The sequence below is a fragment of the Lutjanus erythropterus genome, chromosome 6 (assembly GCF_056507025.1).
Source record: "Lutjanus erythropterus isolate fLutEry1 chromosome 6, fLutEry1.hap2, whole genome shotgun sequence".
NCBI classification, from domain to species: Eukaryota; Metazoa; Chordata; class Actinopteri; order Lutjaniformes; family Lutjanidae; genus Lutjanus; species Lutjanus erythropterus.
The window spans coordinates 35636895-35661631 of record NC_139322.1 but is presented as its reverse complement, the minus strand read 5'-3'; the positions used below and the strand labels follow the sequence as shown (position 1 = coordinate 35661631).

Genomic DNA, 24737 nt, shown 5'->3' with positions numbered 1-24737 from the left:
AAAATGAAATAGATTGCAATGCATGATTGTCTATAGGTCTGTTAGCAATTACTGTGCAATGGTACACAAAGGAAAAAGAAACTGGGTCAGTACTGTGGACGTGACACAACAGAGGTACACTGCTTTGATCCCTGCAGCTTCTACCTTAGCAATCAGCTAGATGAAATGGGAATGAACTAAAACATGGAGTAAGGATATCTGATTTACGTGTGTGTGTGTGTGTGTGTGTGTGTGTGTGTGTGTGTGTGTGTGCTCTATATGTTTGTTTTCTGCCTATTTGAGTAAAAATATATTACTCTGGAAGTTTCATGTGGTTCCAATGTAGAGTTGTTAAAAAAAAATCATGTATTTTATAAAACGTGTGTCTACCAGCAGCATTTGAGTGTCAACTGCATGAGAGGGGACATGCTGTACCTCAGTTGATGTTGAAATCTTTGATCGACTTTAATACTGCCTTCAAGTGTTCCTCGTAAGCATGTGCATCTCAGATAGATAGTCATACTGCTTCAGCCTGCAAAGAGTCACTTTTGATCTTTAGTCGGAACGTTGACTGTATTTGTTTTAAACACAAAGTGGTTACAGATTTTTCTTGTACTGTACACGCTCTGCATAACACCTGTCAGCTGAGCATACATCACGTGGAAAACCCGACTTTATGAGCGTAGGTTTAATATTTCCGGCACAACCTGAAGGCAGCACAGCAGCCTATGAATCGGGGAGAGGGCGCGAGCGAGTGAGGGGTGGGCGTGACGTCATGGCACCGTGCCCCGTCCATGTTTGGCGGAGGAGAAAGAGAAGTTTGTAGCTCCGATAACCTCAACACACCGTTGGCTAGTTTAGTTGACAACAGGAGTTTAGGGGAAGAAAACTGTTAATTTATAACTTTTCATTTAGCTTAAGGGCTTGTCATGGTATCGGAACGTAATTTAACGTTTTATTTAACGTGACCTGGCTTAATTTGTCACCATTATTGAGTTAACGTTATTTAAAAACCTGGCACAGAGTAGAGCGGGCGGTTCTGGATTTATGCCCCACTCACATTTAAATGAACGGCTAATTATTCTGTCGTTTAACAGCCCAGCTAACGTTATTCCTGGATGTGTTGTGAGTTATTTTTTAGTTTCACAGCAATTAATTAATAGTCTTAGGCTCCTAATTCTCCGGAGAGTCTCACATCTTCCCCCGGGTGGTCTCGTATGAACCGTGTCGAGACAGCGACGAGGGGTCGGGGGGTCCGCAAGCAGAGCCGGGCTTCAGGATGAGGATGCCCAGAGGAGGACGCCTGTTCCTGGCGACGTGCCTCGGCTCACTCTTCGTTCTCGTGCTTTACTTCCAGAGCATCACCAAGCCAGGTAAGAGACCCCACTCATACTCAATACCTCCTGACAAATATAACTTCTCTGACCGTACTGTACAAACAGTATTTAACTACACCAGTAATATTGATGTAGATATAGAAATGAAGCGAAAATAAAGAAAGTAAAACTATACAAACTGTGTAGCCACATATCTGTCACAGTGCCTTTATGGTGTTGTGTTTAGGGACTTGTATCACAAATAGAACTGCAATAATTAATCAGTCAATTGATTATTACTATTTTGATAATAATTAATTGGTTTGGATAATTTTTTTACGACAAAAAGTCAAAATTATGTGATTTCAGCTTCTTAAATGTGAACATGTTTTAATTTCTTTGCTTTAAGCTGAATATCTTTGGCTTGTGAGTAAAACAAGACATTTGATGATGTGATCTTGGGCTTTGGGAAACTCAAGAAAATAATCAGTTGATTCAATGACAATGAAATTGTTTGTTAGTTGCAGCCCAAATCACAAATGCTGATAATTGCAGTGCAAATAGGTATCTATAGTTATCAAAAAATAAGTTTTATAATAAGAACGTTACTTTATATCAATGTTACACAGCTCCATTCAATTTAATACACCAAACAGATATAACATGAAAGTAACAACTAGTGGATAATAGCACGTGGTGGTCTTGCATGCATTTAAATGCAGCATTCAGGCTGTTAAATATGGTTGTGTTGTTTACAAGAGTTGTGCATCTTTGGTAAAGAATAATTGTGACACAATTGACAGCACTGACACAGACTGTAATTTGTGTTGCATTCCATTAGATTATTCAAGTCACGAAATGTATTCTGGACACTTTAGATTACTTTTGGAATACTTCTCTGGATTACTTTTGGAGTACTTTGCAATATGAGTTGTCAATTTCAGATATTATTGTAACTGTAACGGAATAGACTTACTCACATTTTGTATTTTAAAGACTTATTTTAAATACTTGTATTCAGAATACTCCCCAACTCTGGAAACAGAGGCACATGAGCAGAGACAGAATGAAATGAAGTATGAATAAGCTCACTGTGAACAGTGAAATGTTTTGAAAGCCCCCCTCCTCCTCGAGACCCCCTGCATTCCTCTGCCTTAACCCTCCTCTCCTCTTCTTACCTCTCCTCTCCCTTTGTTTCCTGGGCTGAGCCTGCTCTGGACATTGAAAGACAGATCTGCCCCCAGGGGACTGCAGACTCCCAGGGAGAGGAGTCAGGGCTCAGGCAGAGAGAAAGAGGTAGAGATGATTGATTCGTGCTCACCAAACATGCCAAAGCAAAATGGGGCATGGGCAGAGCTGAGAGGGCGGATGAGCATTTGATAAAAAAAGAGGTGCTTTTTGTGTGCATAGTAAAGAAGAGAAGAGGAGGAGTGGTGCAGAGAGGGGGAACTAGTGCCCATGTTTTGGTGGCATTTTAGGGCAAGAGGAACTGGATCAATCAGTGTGCTGAAATGGAAAAATAGTGAGATTGCCTAAACTCAGCACTGCATACTTTTGGTGATGTTCCATACCTTTGGTGAGACAGGTCAAGGCACATACTGGATTGTCTACAGTTGTTATGTCATAATCTCTAAAAGATAATGATTAAGAAATTGCAAAACCTTAAAAAGTATCATTACACCCATAACTTTTCCTGGATTGTTTTCAGCACACACCTCAGCAATAAATCACCTTTTATAGACCACCTCATTGAATATATGTGTATCTGTCAGAGGCAGACATACAAACCACATGTAGCCAAACCGACAAGCACACTTAGGCCCTCCTATTGATCCTAGGTGTATATACCCTTAGTGTCTGACCTGTTTAGACTTGTCTGCTTTACAGCCCCACCAGCAGACATGCAGACCACATGAAGAGCATGTTGGAGCCACACTAGAGAGTACTAATTCACAGGATGTCAGTGAAGCACAGGGTGTATCTAGTCAGAGACAGTATGAAAGCCACCATCAAATTTGTTGTTTGGTTCTGTATTACCCCAGTCATTTTCATTCCTTTTAATTTCTTACTTCTGCTCTGTTTCTACCTGGAGCAAAGAGAAGAGAAGCAGGAGTGGAGGAACTAGCTACTGGTTGTCCTTGGCTGGAATAATATGTTGTAGGGTGTGTCATATTGTATCATTCACAATATATTGTCATAATTTTTTCATGGTAAAGAAAATTCCTTTTGTGACAAATAGTGATAATGGAAATATTCTGACTTGTTGACAGAATGACGTCACATCGTTACACAGCAACAACAAGAGTGGCTGAAAGGGAAAGTAACTTGCTACTGCATGCACCGTGCACTTCTTTGTGAAGTTCCATGAAGGGGAACAACTTCAGTGGTATAAAAGTGGTTTGGTTATAAAAGATCAGAAGTACAATAAACCACAGTAATACGAAAGAAGTGCAGGAAGACTAATTGGGGGCAATACAACAAACTAATTTCACCCCCTCAAGCCGAAGCACCCTGTTGAGTATGAGGAGAGCCAAAAATCCCACTAGGAGAGCTATTGTGAGCTACTGTAGGTCTAAACCAAAACATACCGTCAAGAATATCGTTATCACATAAATACCTTGAATATTGTGATATATTTTAGGGCCATGTTGCCCTATCCTAGCAGTATGTTACAGTATGAAAGTTTTGTTACTCTAGATATTGAAAAAGAATGGCTAACTGACAAAAATGGGACTGATTCTTTGCATTTTTAAACACATTTCAACTATTTATGATAGATGGGATTAGAGTTGGGTGATATGTTAAAATTTTCCAAATGATCATTGTCAGCCCATCCATCGGCAATTGGCGATATCATCGTCCCTGTTCCCACCTCCTCCCAAGTTGCACAAGATTACGATTGTCTTTCTAAGAACTGTAATCGACAACATTCAAAATATTTTTGCAACTTTTCTTGTAAAAATTAAATTGGATGTTCATAATAAGACACTGACTATTAAATACTAATTAAATACTATTTAAATTTTCTCCAAAGTCCTCCAGGTTACAACCAGGCTTATTATAGTTTTATATTAAGATTATGAATTGGGTGAACGTGATCTCGCAAGAACATGGAATCTCGTGGGGTTTTGTGGGACGCAATTTCACGTGATTTCTTGTGGAAGCAGATGTAAACAAACCGGAGACTGACACGGTGCAACAGTTTGCTGCAGTAAAATTTGGCCGTGAGACAAACAGACGCAGAAGTTAAATGAGTCTGGTGTTTGAGGAGACACATCAACACAGGTTGTTTATTCTTCAGCCAGAACAGGAGGTGAGATTTTAACTGTCAGTCTGTGAACAGTAGCCTGCTGCTGGCTAACATTAGCCTGAAGAGCTACAAAGTTTACGGCTGTTCTGCGACATTGTCAGCTGCTCTGTCTCTTTGTAGACTGTCTGTCTTCTCTTTATCCTGTACTTGGAATCTGTCGCTGACACCATCTTCAAGCTAGCATGTGTCTGAGTGTGTGTAGCTGTTATCAGTGCTGTGTTGATATCACAGTCAGTTTGTCTGCTGTGCGCATGACGTGGCCATCGTGCAGAAGTCGTGTGTGACAATGACAGGCACAGAATCGGATATGTGACACTGACCGGCCAGTCACCGTCGGCTGAGTTAGTGTGTGCTGTCCTGCTGGATGAGAGTGCAGTGCAGAGCAGAGCCTGTCTCTCTGCAGACTATTACATTAGCAAAATAAAATTACAAATATCACCTTAAAATCAACCAGAAAAAGCAATCGGCAATGGATTCAGCCCATCGTCGATAGACAATATAGTCGTCCAGTCGCCCAACCCTAGATGGGATATTACAGTTTTCATATTTGAGATCCAGGACAGTTTCTGTCCAGGCTGCACAATATTTAGATGTTAAATTGATATCACAAGATGAGACTAGATATTGTCATAGATTTTGGATATCGACATGACATAAGTGTTGTCTTTTCCTTTTAAAAGCTGCATTGCATTGAACTTACCAGACTGTTCTAGCAGTTCTATTATTTGCCTTTACTCACTTTGTGATTATATCCACATTACTGCTTATTATTTATCAAAAATCTAATTTTGTTAATGTTTTTGAAAGCACCAATAGGCATCCCAACAATATTGACACAATATTGCAGTATTTGGCCAAAAATATTGTGATTTTTGATTTCGTCCATATTGCCCAGCCCAGGTGTTGGGTTGTTTAATCTAGGGCTGCATTATATTATTTTCTTTGTTGATTTATCTGCCGATTATTTTCCTCAATTAATCGATTAGTTGAGATCGAGAAAATGTTTTCCCAAGGCCCGAGAGTTTGTCTCCAAAACACAAACTTGTACTGCAGATAATCGTCCCTATATGAGAATTTATGGTTGGTTATTTTAGAGAAAATATATCAAGATGTATGTTGTATATTGTGCCATAGCCTGAAAATATCAAAATAATGTTATTTTTAAGCTGTATGACCAGCCTTACTCTCTGTCAAATCCTCATACATAAAGTTATGTCTGGTATAAGGATCAATATTGTGATGAATATGCTTTAAGAACAGCTTCTCTCTTGTCTTCTGTAACAAGACATCAACATTAACACCAAGCTCTCTCTCCCAAAAAGGAGAATAATTCTTTACCTCTGTTGCTTCATAGATAGCTTAATGCTACAAAAATCTTACATGTAAGTTGAAAACGGACATTCTGCAGGTCATTTTAAAATACCCTCATGTTTCAAGTCTTACGGAACCACATCTCCCAATTAAGGCTACTGTTGAATACTGGACAGGAAGGTCAGTGCATATTATTGTTGTGCCTCCATTGTTTGTCTTCCTGTGCCAACACCCTGGGTTTGGCACTCAGGAAAGAAATAGACTGCTACCCAGTGTACTATTATAAACTCATTAAAGTCACATTAGATTTGTTGTCCTATTGACTGTTCCTTTTGGTAGGAATTTGAGTGCGTTCAGATTCAGATGTCACTTTATTTTGAGCTTTATTTGCAGTTCCTTTTTGGGTGAGATAGTGTTATAACTATATTAGTGTAAAGTACTGTCATTTTGGGGTTTGCCAGTGAGATACAGCACTAGTTCAGCTTTTGTTAGAATGAGATCAGTGATGTTCAAGATGTTGTATGCATGGATGACCAAATAGATGATGTAGCATTGCAACATTTTGGCTGTGAATTTGACTGTTCAAAACGACTAACACTAATGCAATTCACAGTGTATGTTCAGTCCAGCGGGTGTGTACCAGAATAGAAAACTACCTTACTGCATATAACATTATGTAATATTATTATTGTTATGTAATGCAGGCATAGACACAAATATTTGAATCTGTCCAACCGAATCCCTAAAACTGGAGGCCAAAGTACATTTTTGTAAGCCCAACTGTACACTTGTGTAAAAACGTTACAGAAAAGGCAAGTAATAGGAGGAACCTATTATCCTCATGTTCCCATTGCACAAGTCAGTGTCTCGGGACAGACTGAATGGCAGAATCAAACTATGTTAGGCAACCTGTGGTGGACAGAGAGGCTGACAGAGATTGACATGGTGGGTGGAGAGGCTGAGAGGAGCACAGTGGATTGCATCTCTCAGTGAACACTGATAGAGCTAGCTTGTCTGTCTTGGCTAGGTTGACGTTTAGCTAATCTTTCCTCTCCTCAAAGTGTTTTTCAACATGTTCAGTCACAGTAGCTCACAATGGCATAACATACTCAGGCTCCAGGTACTGAACTAACTCGCTGAATCCCTCACCCTCTACCACAGTGATTTTCAGGATCAGTCATTCAGTGGGTGATGGCTTCAGACCAGAACACTTCACACTTCTTCTTACCTGTTAGCAACAATATGATCTTTGGCTGCGTGCCATTCTGGGACACGGCAGCCAGGTGCTTGTTCTGAGTGCATACTGTACACATTACTGTATAGTCAAGGCTGGAGACTAACAACGTGTTGTCTGGGTGTCACTAGAAAATGTGTTTGTGACAAACAGACATCTCTGGGAAATCGGCAGGACAAGAGCTAGTTAGCTGTTAGCAGCTAGTGGGCAGGAGAGTCCTGTGGTGTGTTTGGCTAAAGCAGTTAATAGAGCTTACAGCTAATAGAGCTAACGGTTAATGAAGCTAAATAACTAGCAGGACTGACCACTACTTCCGTCTTCTCAAATGTGAATATACTGTATAATGGTCTGTGGTAGTAGACTGAATATCTTAGGATTTCAGACTGTTGTTCAGACAACCTAAGGCATTTGAAGATGGTGGCCTGGTGGCTCAGTCATTGGAGCATTTGCCCCGTATGCCAGGGCTGTGTGTCCTTTGCAGTGGCCACGAGTTCGACTCTTGCATGTGGCCCTTTGCTGCATGTCCTTTCCCAACTCTCGATCTCCCTTTCCTGTCATATCCTCAGCTATCCTGTCCATTAAAAGCATGAATATCCCAGAAATATATAAAAAAAAACCTTTGGACTTTGTAAAGCTGATTTTTGGTTTCAATAATTACATCTAATAATTAAGAAAATAATCAACAGATTAATTGATGAAAAAAATAATAGTTATCTGAGCTTTCATGGATTGAAGCGTGAAGAGTTTTGCTTGATTAAAGTTATTCTGAGTCATACTGGCCCATGTCCCCAGTAAATGATCTGTTCATACATGCAGTTAAAGTCATGAATGTAGATCACTGCTTTGCACTGTGTGCTTTTTGACATTGTCGTAGCTGATGGGCAAGAGCAAGTCAACTGCCTCACTGCTGCTCTTTTCAAAATTAGGCTAAAAAACATTTTGCTTTTGGAGCTTTCTGTATCGGAAGAGTGAGTCTTTCTCTTTGATCCTGTTTCCATTCAGCTTTTACATTTTTTTTTAAATTTATCAACAATAAAATGAAAATATGGTGCATTTCCATCAGCAGAAACACGTTTCCATCGGTACTGAAGTGTTTCATTTTTGCCAAGCCAGTGTAAAAAACACTTTTGACACTGAGGAAATTTCCTTGACTTGTACTATTTCCAGTCAGCCTCTCTTATTAGAAGCATCATAATTTGTACAAAAATAGAGATGAACACCCAGTTTCTCTTCCCTCTCAGACTCTCTTTTATGTGGTTGCATTGACTCAGCAATACCATGCCACAGTGTCAATGGGTGCATGGTTTGACTCAGTGTATATCTTACTATGTCGAGTGTCTTAGCTCAGTGTAGAGGGGTGCTGCACAGTGTGAGAACTTAATGAAGTTGGAGTGAATTTGTCAGCATTTATAACGTAAGTGAAAATCCACACTTGTGCTAACAGTGCTATTTTGACGAGTCGTCATCCCTGCTGTTTGACACAGGAAACCATTTTCTGTCATCACCCTGAGCAACAAAACCAAACCAACCAAAACCTTTGACTGGAATTTAAAAATTTAATAAGAACATGAGCGATAGTACCACTGAACTAAGAGGTAGAACACATCATTCTTAAACCCTTACATTCAGCATATGGTTATAATTAAACTTCAAATAAGATGGGTAGGATATGACATGGTAGGGTAACCAAACTGAACTTCCATATGTTGCCCTTGAGTAGAACCAGGACTTTTTTTCTGAGGTTTGCTCTTGGTAGACTCATCGTTTCTCAACCATGAACATATTCTCTGTTCACGGTGCTGTTTGCTCTACATTCACCCTCTCCAACTTTTCCACTTCATTTGCTACGCAGTTGTACATAGCTTCCCATACTAGAGGGTGGGAAATCTCTTCTCTCTCTTTCCCAGCTATGGGAGGCAGACAATAGTGAATTGTCTGATCAAGCTGAAATGCCCATGGGCACCTGAATAGCATATTTTAAAGCAGTGGTTCTCCTTTACACCACACTGCTGTTTTGGGTTCTGAGAGTTCTGGCACTACTGTTGTCACTATACTGATCAATCTGTGCTGAACTAAAACAGACAATTGCCACAGATGGACGACAGGTTTTTGAAGATTGTTTTAGCTAAATATTACTGGTGTTCCACACTCCAGTTCACAAAAGCAGCTGGTTTTTCCGACAGTGATGAATTCCACCTCACAACTCTAAACAGAGTCAACATCAAGGCCTCCTCTGATGTGTCCTGCCCACACACAGAGTTGGTGCACAATGTATATTGTCATTTTTTACGCAAACCTACTGTGGGCACACGCACTATAATGTTTGTTATTGTACACACATTTACCCCCGGACGCACTTGTTCACTCCCATTTATACACATTCACAGTGTAATCCTGTAATTGAGCACAGTAATGTTACTTTATGTAAATGCATGCATGCTGCCACTTCATCATCTGACCTTGACATCAGGGTGGCTGTGCTGAAACAAACAAAGAATGTTGTGATGCCTTCAAGCTTTCCTACAATGCTGACAGCTCTTTAGATAGCACTGTACACCACATGCTAAACCTGCTGGCTATTTGTTCTGCCTCAGTCTTAGGGGTTGTATCAAAAGTCTATTTGTTAATTTCCCAAACCCTCTTTATCTTGTAAATCGTTAAGCCTCTGCCTTCTGTTCCATCTGTTTAAAAACACTAACATTAAAGACTCTTAGATGAAGATGAGATGAGATGAAGCACTGAAACATAAGTGATTTTATATGCAAAGATGAGAGCCAGAGGCTGGTGTCTTAAGTAGTTGAAGATGATGTTGTGGGTTCAGTGCTTCATGGTCAGCTTAGACTGTGCTTCTGATTAGACTTGTTCTATTGTAAACCAGTAACATTGGTAGTCATCGTCATGTTCTCTGTTGCAGGTTAGCAGTGATCTATCTGTGGCTTCTTCTGTGTTTTGTAGCTTCTCTGTGGTTTCAGCTATAAATGAGTTTGTTAGTTTAAAGAGAGGCAGAACTAGAGATGTCAGTTTTGGTTCATTTTGCTTTTGTTTGTCATTAACTGGTCAGTAACCAGTTCATTTTGAAGAAAAGTTGATGTGAAACACAAGAGGCGCCTATTGTCTCCATGTTCCCACCTCATTAGTCAGCTTCATGGCCTGGTTGTCTGACAACCTCCAGCAGATGGAGAGACTATGAGTGAGGAACACTCCCAGTCAGCACTCATGAAATGACAGGTGGTTGTGATGTAGCTTTCATTTGTGAGAGCTGTTCAGCAGGCGGTAGTCAGAGCTAGCTCGACTTGTAGCTCATCCTTCCTCTCTTTAAAGTGTTTTTCTATACAGTCAGTCCATAGACTGTACATCAAAATGAATGACACGTCTCCACTTCTTCACACTGTAAAATTAAGCCAAAATGTACTAGATACAAGTGGAGTATAGTGCTATCACCGCTAATAAACTGAGGAGTAGCATCACACAGTTTACATTTGACTTTGTTGCCTTTCTAGTAGGGCTGTGTATTGGCAAGAATTTGGTGATACAGTGTCTATCATGATAAAGGACTTACGATTCAATATGTTGTGATGTGGTAAATGAGGTGATGTATTGCAATTTTCTAATTTTAGGAAAACAGTCATGGTATAAACAATAAAAATCTGAGTTAAAAGTTTACTTTTTTATGCAATCAGTGGAACTGATAACAACACTGCTATCTAGTGGTCGGGGTTTAAATGCAACACAAAACAAACCTCTGCCATAAATCTTTGCATGTATTACAATATCACAATACATTGTTTTGCGAATCGATAGTGTCACAAAATATCGCGATACTCAAGTGAGCACAAGACATTTCTACTTTTTGGAGGAAATGTTCTCTCAGCAAGCTTTTTTTTTTTTTTTTTAGATCTCAGTCTGCTAGCTAGCAAAGCCGTGCATGTTTATGCCAAAGAGTTAATGCCCTACCCCACCCCACAGTTAATATCAATCATTAACATTTAAGTGAATTAAATGTCAGCATGATGGCATCAGCAAACTCTTGTTTCTTTATTTCCCCTACATAAGTCATATTAATTCAACTTTGTTTCACTTTATATTTCTCCTCTGGTCATCCACGCCCCCCTGTAATGGTTCTACACCCTACATGAGGGGCTCATCCCTCAGTTTGGGAACCACTACAATAGACCTACATGCATCACCAGTCAAACGGTTATAATGGTTAGCCATTAATGACAAGACAAAGAGTGCAAGTGCTTACACTCTTAAACCAGCTTCATTCTCTGGAATGATTAACAAGGGTCTCTGAGAATACAAACTATAACATTACTATGTTCATTTCCCTGGTTAATAGACACATGAAGGATTTTAACTGCTGAACATTACTGACCCAAGATACACGCTCCCAGGCTGTAAACATTTATACTGGATTTACTCTGACAACATTGACACAAGATTTGTATTTACTTTTGTATAATTTGTTTATTTAGATTGATTTCCTGTTTGCAGCTCTTAAATCTTTTTTCATTTTTGTGGGTCTGAATCTACTACTGGGGAATTCTAAAGGTTAAAGAAATCAATAAGCTCAACAAAAATAGTGACTTAATTTATATTCTAATGTGGGGATACTGACTGATACAAAAAAAATATAGTGATAAAATGTTTTGCCCAGTTCTAGTCTAAAATCTACAAGTACTTCACTTCCTCCCCTTTAGCTTCTCTCATCCACACCTTATTCACAGTGATGAATAATAACCCAAATTTGCTAGGGCCTCACAAATTGAGGGGAGCCTCTCTGCCCTCATGTCTAACCTGAGTGAACTCATAGTCCATCACCCTGTTTTTTTTTAGTAGCCGACAGGGTCAGCCTGAACTCAAACATAATATTTTTTGAGGCATAACTTTCTGAAGTGTGAAATTCACTGGTTTATGTAGTAATTTAATCCAGAAATCTCTCTCCTAATTTTTTTGTATTTGAAAGAACTGTGCAAGTAAACATAAGGAGGGTAAGAGTAACTTCCTGCCCCACTACAAAGGATATAACTGATCGTAAAGTCACTTCAGCTTGTTGGCCTAATTACCACCATCTGCAGCTCTCAGCATGTGGATGGTGTGACACCTTTGAATTGAGCCATACTCAAAACAAACACAGAAAGTCTGGCGGCCTGTTACTCTGATAACCCTGCTGACTCCTCCTGTCTTCAGTTGTTTTCATTTGTGACATCCTATTTTCTCTTTCAGTCACTTTCAGCTGTACTGTGAAAAAGACTTTTATACCTCAGTCAAACTACATTGTGGTTTTCTTTCTCATGGAAACTTCCATTATGTGGCCCTTATGAAGACATGCCTTTATTTCATGTGCAATTAAGTGTAATTTTACGTCTTTAAGTAAATATTTACAATATTGATGCCACAGAATTCTCTGTGCAATTTGTCATGATCACAGAGGGAAAGATTTGCCAGTAGACATGGGAACAGATTTTACTTAATTAAAAAAAAACATTAAACCAACATTATTTTACCCTAAAATAACAGCTTCAAAATCATTTTGATGGTACACTGACATCTCTATTAGGGAGAATGGTGCCTTTTTCATTCCCACTGTGGTCTTAATGCCTGTTCTTGCACCATATAACTTGGGCTGAGCAGGTATGATTTCCCACGAGAAGTGCAAAACACTTAATGGCACTGCATCACACACCAGAAGAATGACAATCTGACAGCAGTGTATACATACCTGCCAATGTTATTTATGAAAGATTGTGTTATAGGCTGTAAAGTCATTGGTCTCAGTGCTGTCACAGTTTTTTGTTTTTCTGTATGCCAAAAGACATCTAATCTCAGTTCTGTCTCATGCTAACTTGCAAATACATAAATTCATGTCCCACCAAAATGTTTAGTCAGTCCTTAGCCCTGTTCGTACATAACTAGTATTACCTGGCGACCTCTAGTAATTTGAAATAGTTGCGGAGATTGTCTGTGATTGCGATCTCATGAAAATCTGCCATGTCTGTAACTTGTAAATAAAAGCTGTATCAAATTTCTCTGATTTGAGGTCCCAATTTTTCTTTTCTGTTGTCAGACAACTGAAAAAGTATGACATTCAATCATGGCTCATAATATGTTGAACAGCAGTCAACAGCAGTGCTGTGACATCGGCTATATTAATGTTTCAAATGAGTAAGATGACAGAGAGTGTGAGATACTAATGTGTATTTATGCTTGTAACACACACAGAAAGTGGGCCAACTAACTCTAAACTATATTATAACAAACGGTTACTAACTGGTTACCTGGAAACCAGCTGCAGTGTGTCTGACTGAACATAAAGATGCCTGACTTTACAATCCCATTAATGTATATTGAAATATGAGATGAAGGACAAGTTCAATTTTAAGATGTAAATGGTTTTTCTGAGCTTCACACATAATGCCAAAAAGTCCAGAAACACAGAAATAAAACAAATACTGTTGACGGTTCGGATCGTATCACGGTTTTGAGTCACGGTTCGGATCATTTTTCGGATCAGCAAAAAAGAAAAAAGTGGTGAGATTAGGGTTAAATTATTTTAAAAATGCACTTGTCTTTGTCTTTGATCTGTCTGTAATTATCACCACAGTTATGTAATGTAATAATAATGATAATAGTAATGATAATGGTAATAATATTAAAAACTTCAAACTTATACAGCGCTGTACTATGTATATACTAGACATAGATCATTATACACTGCACAGTATAATACACAACTACGCTCTGTAGTCTGACTCAATGTCCCGCCTACAGCACAGCAGATCTGATTGGTTAGAAGTCATGATCAATCAGCAGACACACTGTGTCACAGACTGGGCGAGACAGAGCTGCACCGGTGAGCAGAGAGGAGCTGTGTAGAAGTTAAGACAGCTGATATCACCAAAATTTCAATGAACATCACAGTTTTATGATCTGTTTCTTTGGTGATAGCATAGTTACATCAGTGAAAAAAGTTATGGTCTGGATTTCACTCAAGGCGATGTGACGGCTTTTAAATCAGAGATGCGCTGCACACAGCAGCATCTGTCCTGTCTTTTCACTGCAACTCTGTATTGACATTTCGGGTATTATAACTTATACAAAAATAACAGTGACAGTAAAACTATGATGCTCACGTGTGGTCCGCGGATCACATGCGTGACGAACCGTAGAGGGCGCTCCGTACGGGACAAGGTTCAACTGTGATCTGTTGCACCCCTATTAGTGTCTATCTCTGATTTCACAATAAATTAAACTATGCAGTTATATTTAGGTAAAATCTTGAAATATTACTCTACCCTGTTGTTTGGCTTCTTACCTTATTTTGCTTTGCCCAAATCCGTCACCTCATCAGCAGATGCACATGTATACCTGTCCGTGGGGGTCATGGCACAATTTATATTTACTGACAGTGGTGTAAAAGCACTCAAAAACTGTAAACTGTAACTATACCACATCTTGCATAATAGAGCTTTAAACAACAAAAACATTTGGTTGTTTTGGGCTCACACACAGTGAAAGCATTTTAGTGTACTTCTTAACATAGTTTGTCAGTAGTTACTGTCAACGGATCAGCCATAAGATAGTGCTGTCTGTTATGATTCAGACCAGTATACAGGCTTAATGCAGTGGTTCCCAAAGTGGGGGGCGCGCCCCCTAGGGGGGGCGCGGTGCCATTGCAGGGGGGGCGCGGTAAGGCTTACCCGGTATTGACACCAGGCGCGGCTGCGCTGCGGTTTTGCTCCGTAATGCACGCGACTTCAATTAAGATCAGCAGCGTTTCAGGAGCGTTTCAGGAGCGTCTCAGCAGCGGAGCGTGTTGCCCGCTTCTACCATGGATAAGCAGGCTACATAGTTAAATTGTTTATTTTCTGTCTGTCTTTATGATCGCGAGTCTGCACGGGGTCTTTTATTTTGAAAATCAACCGGATTCTCCCCTGTTTTCCGTGCCTGACTTCCTGCCCGCTCGACTAGCTATGTGTCAATTGACGCGCCATCCGTCGGAAATAGACTCGCTGAGTATTCTCCGCGGAGCTGTAATTTATACCAGAAGCGGCTCGGCGCTCTGCTCCGCGGAGAATACTCAGCGAGTCTATTTCCGACGGATGGCGCGTCAATTGACACATAGCTAGTCGAGTGAATGATGAATGAATGAACTCAGAGTGGCAGTCTCGCAACTGCAACCCAGATTTGAGAAGATCTGCAGCATGAAGCAGGCCCACACCAGTCACTGAAAAGATGTGAGGATTAAAGGTTTCATTTTTGCACAACAAACCTTTAGGTTTTTGTTGTTTTTTTTTTCCTTTCAGGGAGTTCATATTTGTGTTGTCATGTTTTAAAAAAACATTTTTGCACATAGATGCAATTTTTGAAAAATGCATTGATAGCAATGTTGAGTATTGTTACACAGTAAAAAAAAAAAAGAAACCTGTTACACTGAACATAATTACACTGTTAAGGTGGTTTGTTATTTCGTTATTTATTTCTTATTCCAAAAGAGGTTGTAGTTTATTGCAACCTGTAGTTTATGAGGGTTGTATTAGAGTTTATGAGGTTTGTATTAATTACAATGTGTGAAATAAACTGCAATGGAGTCTGAAAACAAAATATGTGTATGTGTGTCAGGTTTAGGGGGGCGCGAAAATTTTCTTATCAACCAAAGGGGGGCCCAGCAGAGAAAGTTTGGGAACCACTGGCTTAATGGAACCTTGTTTACCTGCAAATATGACATCAGCACAGCTTCACATGCCTGACAAACCCGACAGAGCCAGGTTCAACATGGACCTGTTTGTGTCTGTAGTGTGTAAGACTGGGGCCTCTTCTGCTCTTTCTCAACTGTCAGTATTGTGTCACTTCCTGGATCTGAGAGGAAGTGGTGGTTTTCTGGTGCATGTGATAGAACGTCACCAAAAAAAAGATGTGGTTTATGATGATCAGAATAGAGGTGCCACTATAATTTCTATTTAACAGATAAAACATTGGCAGTGTGAGTGCAGGTGAACACTTTGATGCATTTTAAAGATTAGAAAAGCAAAGTTTTCTTACACAACCAAAGAAAGCATTGCTAATGGAAGACAACCTCTCGGCTGGCTGATGTCTCGCAGTGCCAGTAGACATAGACCTTTATATATGGCCTAGATTCTTAAAATTCAAAAGAATGGATCATTAAAATGATTTAAGTGGATTTTATTGTTACAGAGCTAAAAATGGTACGTTCAGGAAAAAAAAATCCTTTAAAAAGGAAGGAAGGACACTATCTTCTAAAAAGCAGCATATGAAACTTGTAAGTACACCCATACATTGAGAAGTTGTGTTCAGATGATGCACAAATAATAATTTGAACTTTTGTCAGCCATTTGGCTGGTGAGAAAAAAAAAGACATGCTACATGCTGATGTTTAGCTTTAGCGGACAACTGCATGATGCATTCCACTTGCCTGACCACAGAGTTTACTTGCCCCAGGCAAGTGGGCATGAGTTAATGTGGAGCCCTGATATTGCTTGCCTGGCTAAAAAAAAAAGTCTTTCTGACAGATCTTTTGGGAAATTTCCAAATGATTCATTCACTCAAGCATGGCTGATGCTGCAAAGGCTACCATTGCTTAAAAAGGACCAAATACATGACTTCCCTTTCCTTTGGAAAAATATACTCATAGGTCATGATGTTGGTCATCTTCTGGATGGGGATGTGAATACAAGTTTGATTATTTATATATATATATATATATATATATATATATATATATATATATATATATATATATATATATATATATATATATATATATATGGGAGCTTTTAGAGCTGCAACAGTTAACTGATTAATTGATTATTAACCATTTATTAAATTAATCACAAACTATTTTGATAATCAATTAATCAGTTTAAGTTTTTAAGAAAATAAGTCAGAATTCTCTGATTCTAGCCTCTTAAATGTGACTACTTTCTATGACAGTAAGCTGAATATTTAAATATTTCAAATAATTGACCGATTAATCAATAAAATAATCCTTTTTGTGTTACCAAAAATGAAAACTGTTTTGTGGTTCCTTGTGCATGTTGTTAATCTTGTCCTCATGATCTTAGAGTAAACTGGGCAGAGGCGTATTACACATCTGAAAACAATAAAACACAGCTTATACATCCTACAGTACATGATGAACAACAGGCAACCATTGAACCAGTTAGCTTCTCAAAACACAGTCCTACATACAAACCATATTTTTTTCAAATCACTCATCCAACCATTGTTTTCTGTAGTTTACCCTTATAATGCAGGAGAAGTTTTTCAAAACTGATGATACTTATGATAAAAAGCCTCTCCGCAGGCACTGGATGGTGTTAGATTATTGACTTGAAGAATGTTTTGATCACAGGAAATTTGTTCAATACAGCTGACTTGAGAGCTGCAGGCACCTGTAATTCTAACAGTAATGGATAGCCTAATTGAAAATGTAACTAAATAATGGTTTTTAAGTACTACAAAGTACTGCGTAATTCCCAACACTGAATGACACTCCAGATCTCAATGAGATTAGCTGTCTATATAAAGGTTGAGTAATTAAAATGACAGAAAAGAATCAATAAAAGCAACTTGGAAATGGTTCATAGTATGTTTTCTTCTGCCATTAACTGGTTCAACAGCAGCAACATACCACTAGTCATAGTGGTGTACGACTAAGAATTGACATTTGAAACCAGAACAAGAGTGGGACACCACCAGTACGCTTGTGGTCAGCAACAGTATCAACATATCATGAATGAGTAGTGGCATTTTTCAAAAAGACTCTATGTTTTAGGTTTTAGGACTCATAGCATGATCATATTAGTTGACAAATTGGCTCTGTACAGGTATTTGACATTTATTTCCCCCTTTCCTGTCTTCCCCTCAAGATATGAGAATGGATTAAACACTTAAGTGTTTCCTCTCCATCATTTAGTGTTTATGGGTGTTTATACAAAACAGACAGCCTAATAACCCATTAATATGAGTAAAGGCTCCACAAGTGTGTTTTGACCTACTTTCTAGCTTCCTGAGGAAGCGTCCTGAGTTTGCAGACGGCTTAGCTGCTTAAGATGTGAACTGCAGTGCTGTTGACTGAGAGCTTAGGCACCTCATCCATTATTTTCAGCTCTACCTGGAAGATTGTCTGATTTCTGCGCACAATGGACTTTAATGTTTCAAACCTCTGGGATGCAGTGTGCTGTCTTTGTGATCTCTCTAAACTGATCCTCCTAATTTCTATTCAACATTTCCTCCTAATAAAAATGTACCATAACTTTGATTCTGTAAAATGTTATGTAAAGGCTATACAAATTCTAGGGCTTCAACTACAGTTTTTATTGATTAATCCTTTAGTCTCTAAAATGCAAAAGAAAAGTTACAATACTCAATAATACTCATCACAGTTTCCCAGAGGGCACAATTACATCTCCAAACTGCATTTTTTGTCCAACGAACAGCCCAACAACTCTTCATTTACTATCATAAATGACAAAGAAATGCAGCAAATCTTAACATTTAAGTAGCTGGAACTAGCATGTGTTCTTGAAAAATGACAAAAATGATAAATCGCTGGTCAAAATAGTTGGCAGCTAATTTTCTTTTAAGTGATTAATCAATGCAGCTCTTCAAAATTGCACATAGATTGTATTTAACTGCATGTGTGCCCTGCATCCATACATGGCCTAAGATGTGGGTTTGATTTGTGTCCACTACATCTTTGAACATGGTCCAGCTACATTTAGATCTCTATCTGTGCGTGTTGAGATGATGTGGCAGATTCGCCCAGAGGAAGTGGAGGATTTTGATGGGTTTTTGTGAGCTGGGGCAGAGAGGAGGGACAGGCAGAGGCTGTATCACGCAGTCTCAGTCTTACTTCCTCTTGTACTACATGTTCTACTATATTTGATTCGTCACCAGTGCTGTAATTGTTCTCCTTTTTTGTTTTCTGATTCCTCGAAATGGCAGGAAGCAACTATGATTTAGAGTCTGATGTTGATCTTGAACAAAAGCTGTAAACAATAGTGAGAGGAGAGTCCCAAGATGACACAGAGATTTATTACATTTACGTCCCATTTTAGAGCAGTTCTTAAGTGCAAGTTCAGTTTATTTGCTTAATGTTAACTCAGCAGAAAGAAGAGAAACATGGGGAGAGAATAAGGCTCTGTCTCCTTCTGGATTCCATACTTGCATAGAATAACCCCCACCTTCCTTTTTATTGCTAACTGATATGCTTTCCATATGATGGTTTGGCATTTTCATGTCATTCCATTGACCCTCTTTCAAGCAGATTCCCTGTTGCCAATATACATCAAGCACATTCCCCAACTCTTTCCACGTCCCAACAAATTCCAGGTTTCTCTAAGATGTAAAGCAACCCTATTGTTTGGCCACATGTGCACAACAAATCACTTTTCTTGCTCAGTTCCATTAGCTGCAGACCCAAGCTCTGACTGCCATCAGGCCCGGGACGGCGCTGGAGAGGAGGGGGATGGGTGAGGGGGATGGAAGGAGAAGACAGATGTGTTTATAGAGGAGGGAGGAGAAATGATAAAAAGGTCTCCATACACATACCTTAACTTCTTCAAACTAGCAGAGCTTTCAGCAGGTCCATCATTACATGTTATGCTGCCAAGCATTGTTCTAACCCACAGCTAACCAGTGTTACATATTTATATCACTGTTTGGTTTCACAATGTTAGGAAATGGGTAGTGCCTGGTCTCTAAATCTAATTTGTTTCATCCTTTGTCCTCAAGTTAATTCTCTTTGCATAGATAACTCATTTCCAGAATTGTAACAGTCAAATTAAAAATGACAGATTAAGAAAAAAAGCTGCAGCTAGTGCAACAAGACACTAAAAGAGGGGAGGTGTAACTTACGTAAGAGTTACAGAGACTTTGGAAGAACACACTGTTCTTATGGAATCTATAAATGAGAGGCAGATTTCTTAAAAGAAGGATCACGTCATGACAAATGCAGAACTAGAGGAGGATTGGAAAGTTGGCTCTGACTGACCTTTCCCATAACACTGTCTGGACATCTTTATAGGGTAATTTAAACTTCTGCGCAAATACATGATATATTGTAAAATAAAAAAAAAGTGTGCCTCATTTGTGACCTCTTAAAAAGAAAAGTAATGTGGTCAGTTGAATTTTCTCATCAGGGGCTTTGTTGGTTTTGTCACTACTGATTTAAGTCTGACATGCTCTTTTGTTGACATATAACACATGACATACAGATTTCCTGTGGTCGTATACATTTCACATTTTTCCCACAAATCCTGCAAATAGGTCAGAAAGGCACTGGAACGATGGATTGACAAGAAAAGTAGAATTCTTCTATAAAATTTCGTTTTGATTTGTTTCTCTATTTGCAGACCCTGGTGTGAAGACAGACAGCAGACCAGGGAAAAGCAGGAGAAGTCCACTGCAGACCCTCTACAATGGAGACCAGGTGAGAACACAAACACCCACATACTATGAAACATCTGTCTATTGTCAAACTCTTAGAGGCTTTGCCAACTTTGTAATACTTGAATAATGAATGAAAACATGTCATTACACAATCCCTGAATGTTAGTTTGTAGACATTCTAGTGGAATGGCTCTGTTGGTGGTGCTGTCAGTTTGTTGGTCAGTTGAGACTGAAAGGATTACCATGAAAAGTACACATTTATACACTCCTTAGGATGAACTGTAACAACTTTGTCAATTTTGTAAACACACCAGGACCGTAACTGAAAGTTGAGTCTTCCAAGACCTCAAATTAATACATTTTGGGTTGGTATAGTGTCACAAGTATAGGAAAATAATGAGAAAAGGTATGGGTGGAGGGAGGGGTCCCTGTGGATGCCACACACTTCTGGTGGGTCATGGGTGATAATTGTAAAAATTTTAATACATCCAGCACATTGGTTTATAACCAAATACCTCCCAGACTAATAACATTACATCAGCCTTAGTTGTACTTTATGTTTTGTGCTAATTTGCACATTAGCATGCTAACATGCTAAAAAAAAGAAAAGATGGTGAACATTATACCTGCAAAACATAAACATATTAGCCCTGCCATTGTAAGTATGATAGTATGCTGATATTAGCATTTAATGCAAAGCACCACTTTGCCAGAGTACAGCCTCACAGAGGCACTAGAATGACTGCGGACTCTCAGTCTTGTTTTCATTTAGTGAGTTTACTTCCCTTAACTTGAGGTAGTCGTCTAGCCATACAGACATCTGCTGTATATGCCGATTAATCTAACTCAAGCTCCCATGTACTGAAATGACATTTTATATGTACTTTTTGCATCTTAAACCTGATAAATATTGTATTGTGCTGATGCTACTGTCTTTGAACCACCATTTAGTAAACGTGTTTCTAGGTCTCAGATGTGAGCCACAAACATTGCATTTTCTGTGGAAAAGTTACTGACTTTGGAAGGGAAAAGATCACACACAGTGAAAGGCTGATTGGGTATGATTTGGAGAATTGAGTCAAGGCTTTTGCAGAGTTCATTGCAGCCATTGCAGTCATTTTATGACTATGCATTGCAATTTCTTGGAACACACTCATAATACTAGAAGCAGACATGTCACATCAGCACAGAAACCAAACCTCCTACAACAAGGTGACAGGGATGAAGGGGTTTTTCAGCAATTAAGTATTACAGTTTCATAAAGCTGGGGTCACTTAGAGCTTAGAGAACATAACCAAATGACATCATAAGGATTATTTTATCCAGTAGACTTAAAGCAGCTGTAATCATGTGTTTATTATGACAAAGTATCAAATGACAATGTGAGAACAATGTGACTGAGAGTGGTTACTCATAGTGATGAACCTGCAGAGATCACTGGTAGCTGTCTGGACACAACTTAACTGTTTTGGTTCCCGTTTTGGAAGCACCAAATGTCAGAGGGACGCATTTAGCAGCTAATGAGAGACATTTCCCTCGAGTTGGTAGAAAGCAAAAGCAGAGCTAAAAGAGAATGAATATTGGATTTACGTTTGTCCAGAGGCCAGAAAAAATCCAAATAAATGCTGTTCAGTAACTGATGTGTTTTTTTTTTGTTTTTGTTTTGCAAAGCATGTCATGATAAAGGATAAATCTCCTTGTCTTAAAATATTGAAACTGACATGAATTTGTCTCGTGTTTATTTACCGTTGTAAAATAGCTCTGGCTGTAGGAGTTGCTCTGGTCACACTACTTTCCTACAACAATTTTTAAAAGGGTTTTCTATTTCTGCTTCTCCCTCCCTCATTCACCCGTCCGGGCCCTCTCTCACTGGTCCTCCTGCATCGTCCTGATCACATCCCTACAAGCAGCTGGACCTGTTGGCAGCTCAGAGGTCCCTCCAAGGTCGCAGGGAGGTGTTGGAGCAGGCATGTCTGAGCCACACGAGGAAGCGCCAGGTGCTTTCACCCGAGGATCTCAAACACCTCATTGTGGATGATAAACACAGCCTTATTTACTGCTATGTACCCAAGGTTGGTTACCATGAGGTTAAGAAGTGCAGATGAAATTGTAGATCGGAATTTTTCAAACTGTGAGGTATGCCTCGTTAGAGGAAGAGTTGAAGGGGGGGACACAGAGGGAAAGACGTGAGACAAACTGATTTGGCTCATAATCTAAAAACGTGCTCCTTTCCAAATGTGAATGCACAGACACGATAGACATATTTTTAGATTCAGTGTTAATTTCAGTGTGTGATTCAGTGTGTCTGTTTCGAAATAAAAAAAAATACGGTTCATATAACTCTAGAACACAGGGTATCATCACTTTAAATATTAAATTAAATATTAATTATTTTCTTAAATATCAAAGTAATCCAGTGATAGCTGTCTGTACATTCACAAGTACATTGGAGACAGGAACTGCTAATTGTTAATTTGGTGTACTTAATTAAATATTTGATTCAGTACATAATCTGGCAACTTTTTATAGCCATGGGCCAATGTTGAACTCTGACTGAGTTCCTGTTGACAAGGAGGGGGTAGTGGGTGTTGGGTTCAGTTGACCACAGTGTCAGAGTTTGAAAACTCCTGTTCAAGACAAAATATTCTGCTCTAAATGCTTTTTAAATCTTGTTCAGTTGATGTATTTATTGTTCAGGTTGTTGAGATGGAAATTTGTTGCAGTGTATAAAAACACTGAATGAGTATTTTAACTTGAAAGAATCTTTTTGTTCCACTTCCAGGTTGCGTGCACCAATTGGAAACGTGTCCTCATGGTCCTCACCAGTGAAGGCCGCTACACCGACCCCCTCGCCATCCCTGCAAACGAGGCCCATGTGGCAGGTAACCTCCGCACACTTTCCGAGTTCTCAGTCCCTGAGATCAACCATCGCCTTCGCAGCTACCTCAAGTTCATCTTTGTGCGGGAGCCCTTCGAGCGCCTCGTGTCTGCCTATCGGAACAAGTTCACCCGTAGCTACAACACTGCTTTCCACAAGCGCTACGGAACCAAGATCATCCGACGGCACCGGTCCGACCCGGAGCCCGAAGCACTGGAGAAAGGGAATGATGTTTCTTTCCACGAGTTCGTCCAGTACCTCGTGGACCCTCGGACCCAAAGGGAGGAACCTTTTAACGAGCACTGGGAGCGGGTGCACTCCCTCTGCCATCCCTGCCTGATCCACTACGATGTAGTGGGGAAGTACGAGACTCTGGAGCCAGATGCTCAGTCTGTACTCCGGTTGGCTGGAGTGGAGGAGACGCTTCAATTTCCAACATCTGGTAAAAGCACCAGGACTGATGGCAACATGGCGGCACGGTTCTTTAAGCACATCAGTCCTTTCTACCAGAAGAAACTTTTCAACCTGTATCGAATGGACTTCCTGCTCTTCAACTACTCCAGACCGGAGTACCTCAGGACTCGATGAGGAGCAGAGACAAGAAGATTGAGGATGTGGATCAGTGCCATGCATGGACCAGTTGTGAAAGTTCTCCTTTTACATCCTCTTCAGACTTTTTGTAAACGATGGATCATTTTGCACTTTTTGGTTGCCATGGACTCGTGGATATTTTTCATCCCTGCCTAGAGTGATCTGTCGCAAGCACTGGCTTGTCATGACGGCGCCAACAAAAACTTGATTTTCTCTAAACGAAACCAAATTCCTTCCCCTGAGAAGAAAAGTGACAGACAGTTTGTGCTGTAATCCGAGCATCTGTCATATTTGTCGGTTTGTTCTACGGTGTGAAAATGGTGTAGTGTTAAGCAGAAGTTTGAACAGAACAGGATGCAGATGCAGGTTGTTCCCAAAATGTGTTTGAAAATGCAAGTGATACAGGAACTGTGGTCACTAACAGGTCCTTTCTGTTGCGGCGTTAGGTTCAGTCAGAAATCAGTATTTTTTTGTATTCACCTGAATGCTATTAGGATTGTTCTGATACCAATACCAGTATTGGAAATCCCTCAGATACAGCCTAAAATGTTGGATTTGTTATTGTTGAGTATGAGTCTATGCATTGATCCGATACCAGCAGCACCCCATACACCAAATTTTTAACCTGAGCAGTCATACAGGATCAGTGGTATATGGCTTTCAATGGCAAAAATGCAGTCCAAACAGCAAGTAGGAGCCACAGAC

General features: G+C 39.6%; 1 protein-coding gene across 2 annotated transcripts; it reads left to right on the top strand.

Annotated features, from left to right (window-relative positions):
- Positions 1 to 766: 766 nt before the first annotated feature.
- LOC146325662 (carbohydrate sulfotransferase 11-like) lies at positions 767 to 24737 on the top strand. Of its 2 annotated transcripts, none has more exons than XM_084721795.1 (4): positions 767 to 1352; positions 20527 to 20603; positions 22474 to 22635; positions 23346 to 24737. In XM_084721795.1, exons 1-4 carry the CDS (start codon positions 1259 to 1261, stop codon positions 24027 to 24029), a joined length of 1017 nt encoding a protein of 338 aa, XP_084577921.1. In that variant the 5' UTR covers positions 767 to 1258; the 3' UTR covers positions 24030 to 24737. The 2 variants fall into 2 exon arrangements, with proteins under 2 accessions (XP_084577921.1, XP_084577920.1); XM_084721794.1 differs by having other exon boundaries at positions 22471 to 22635.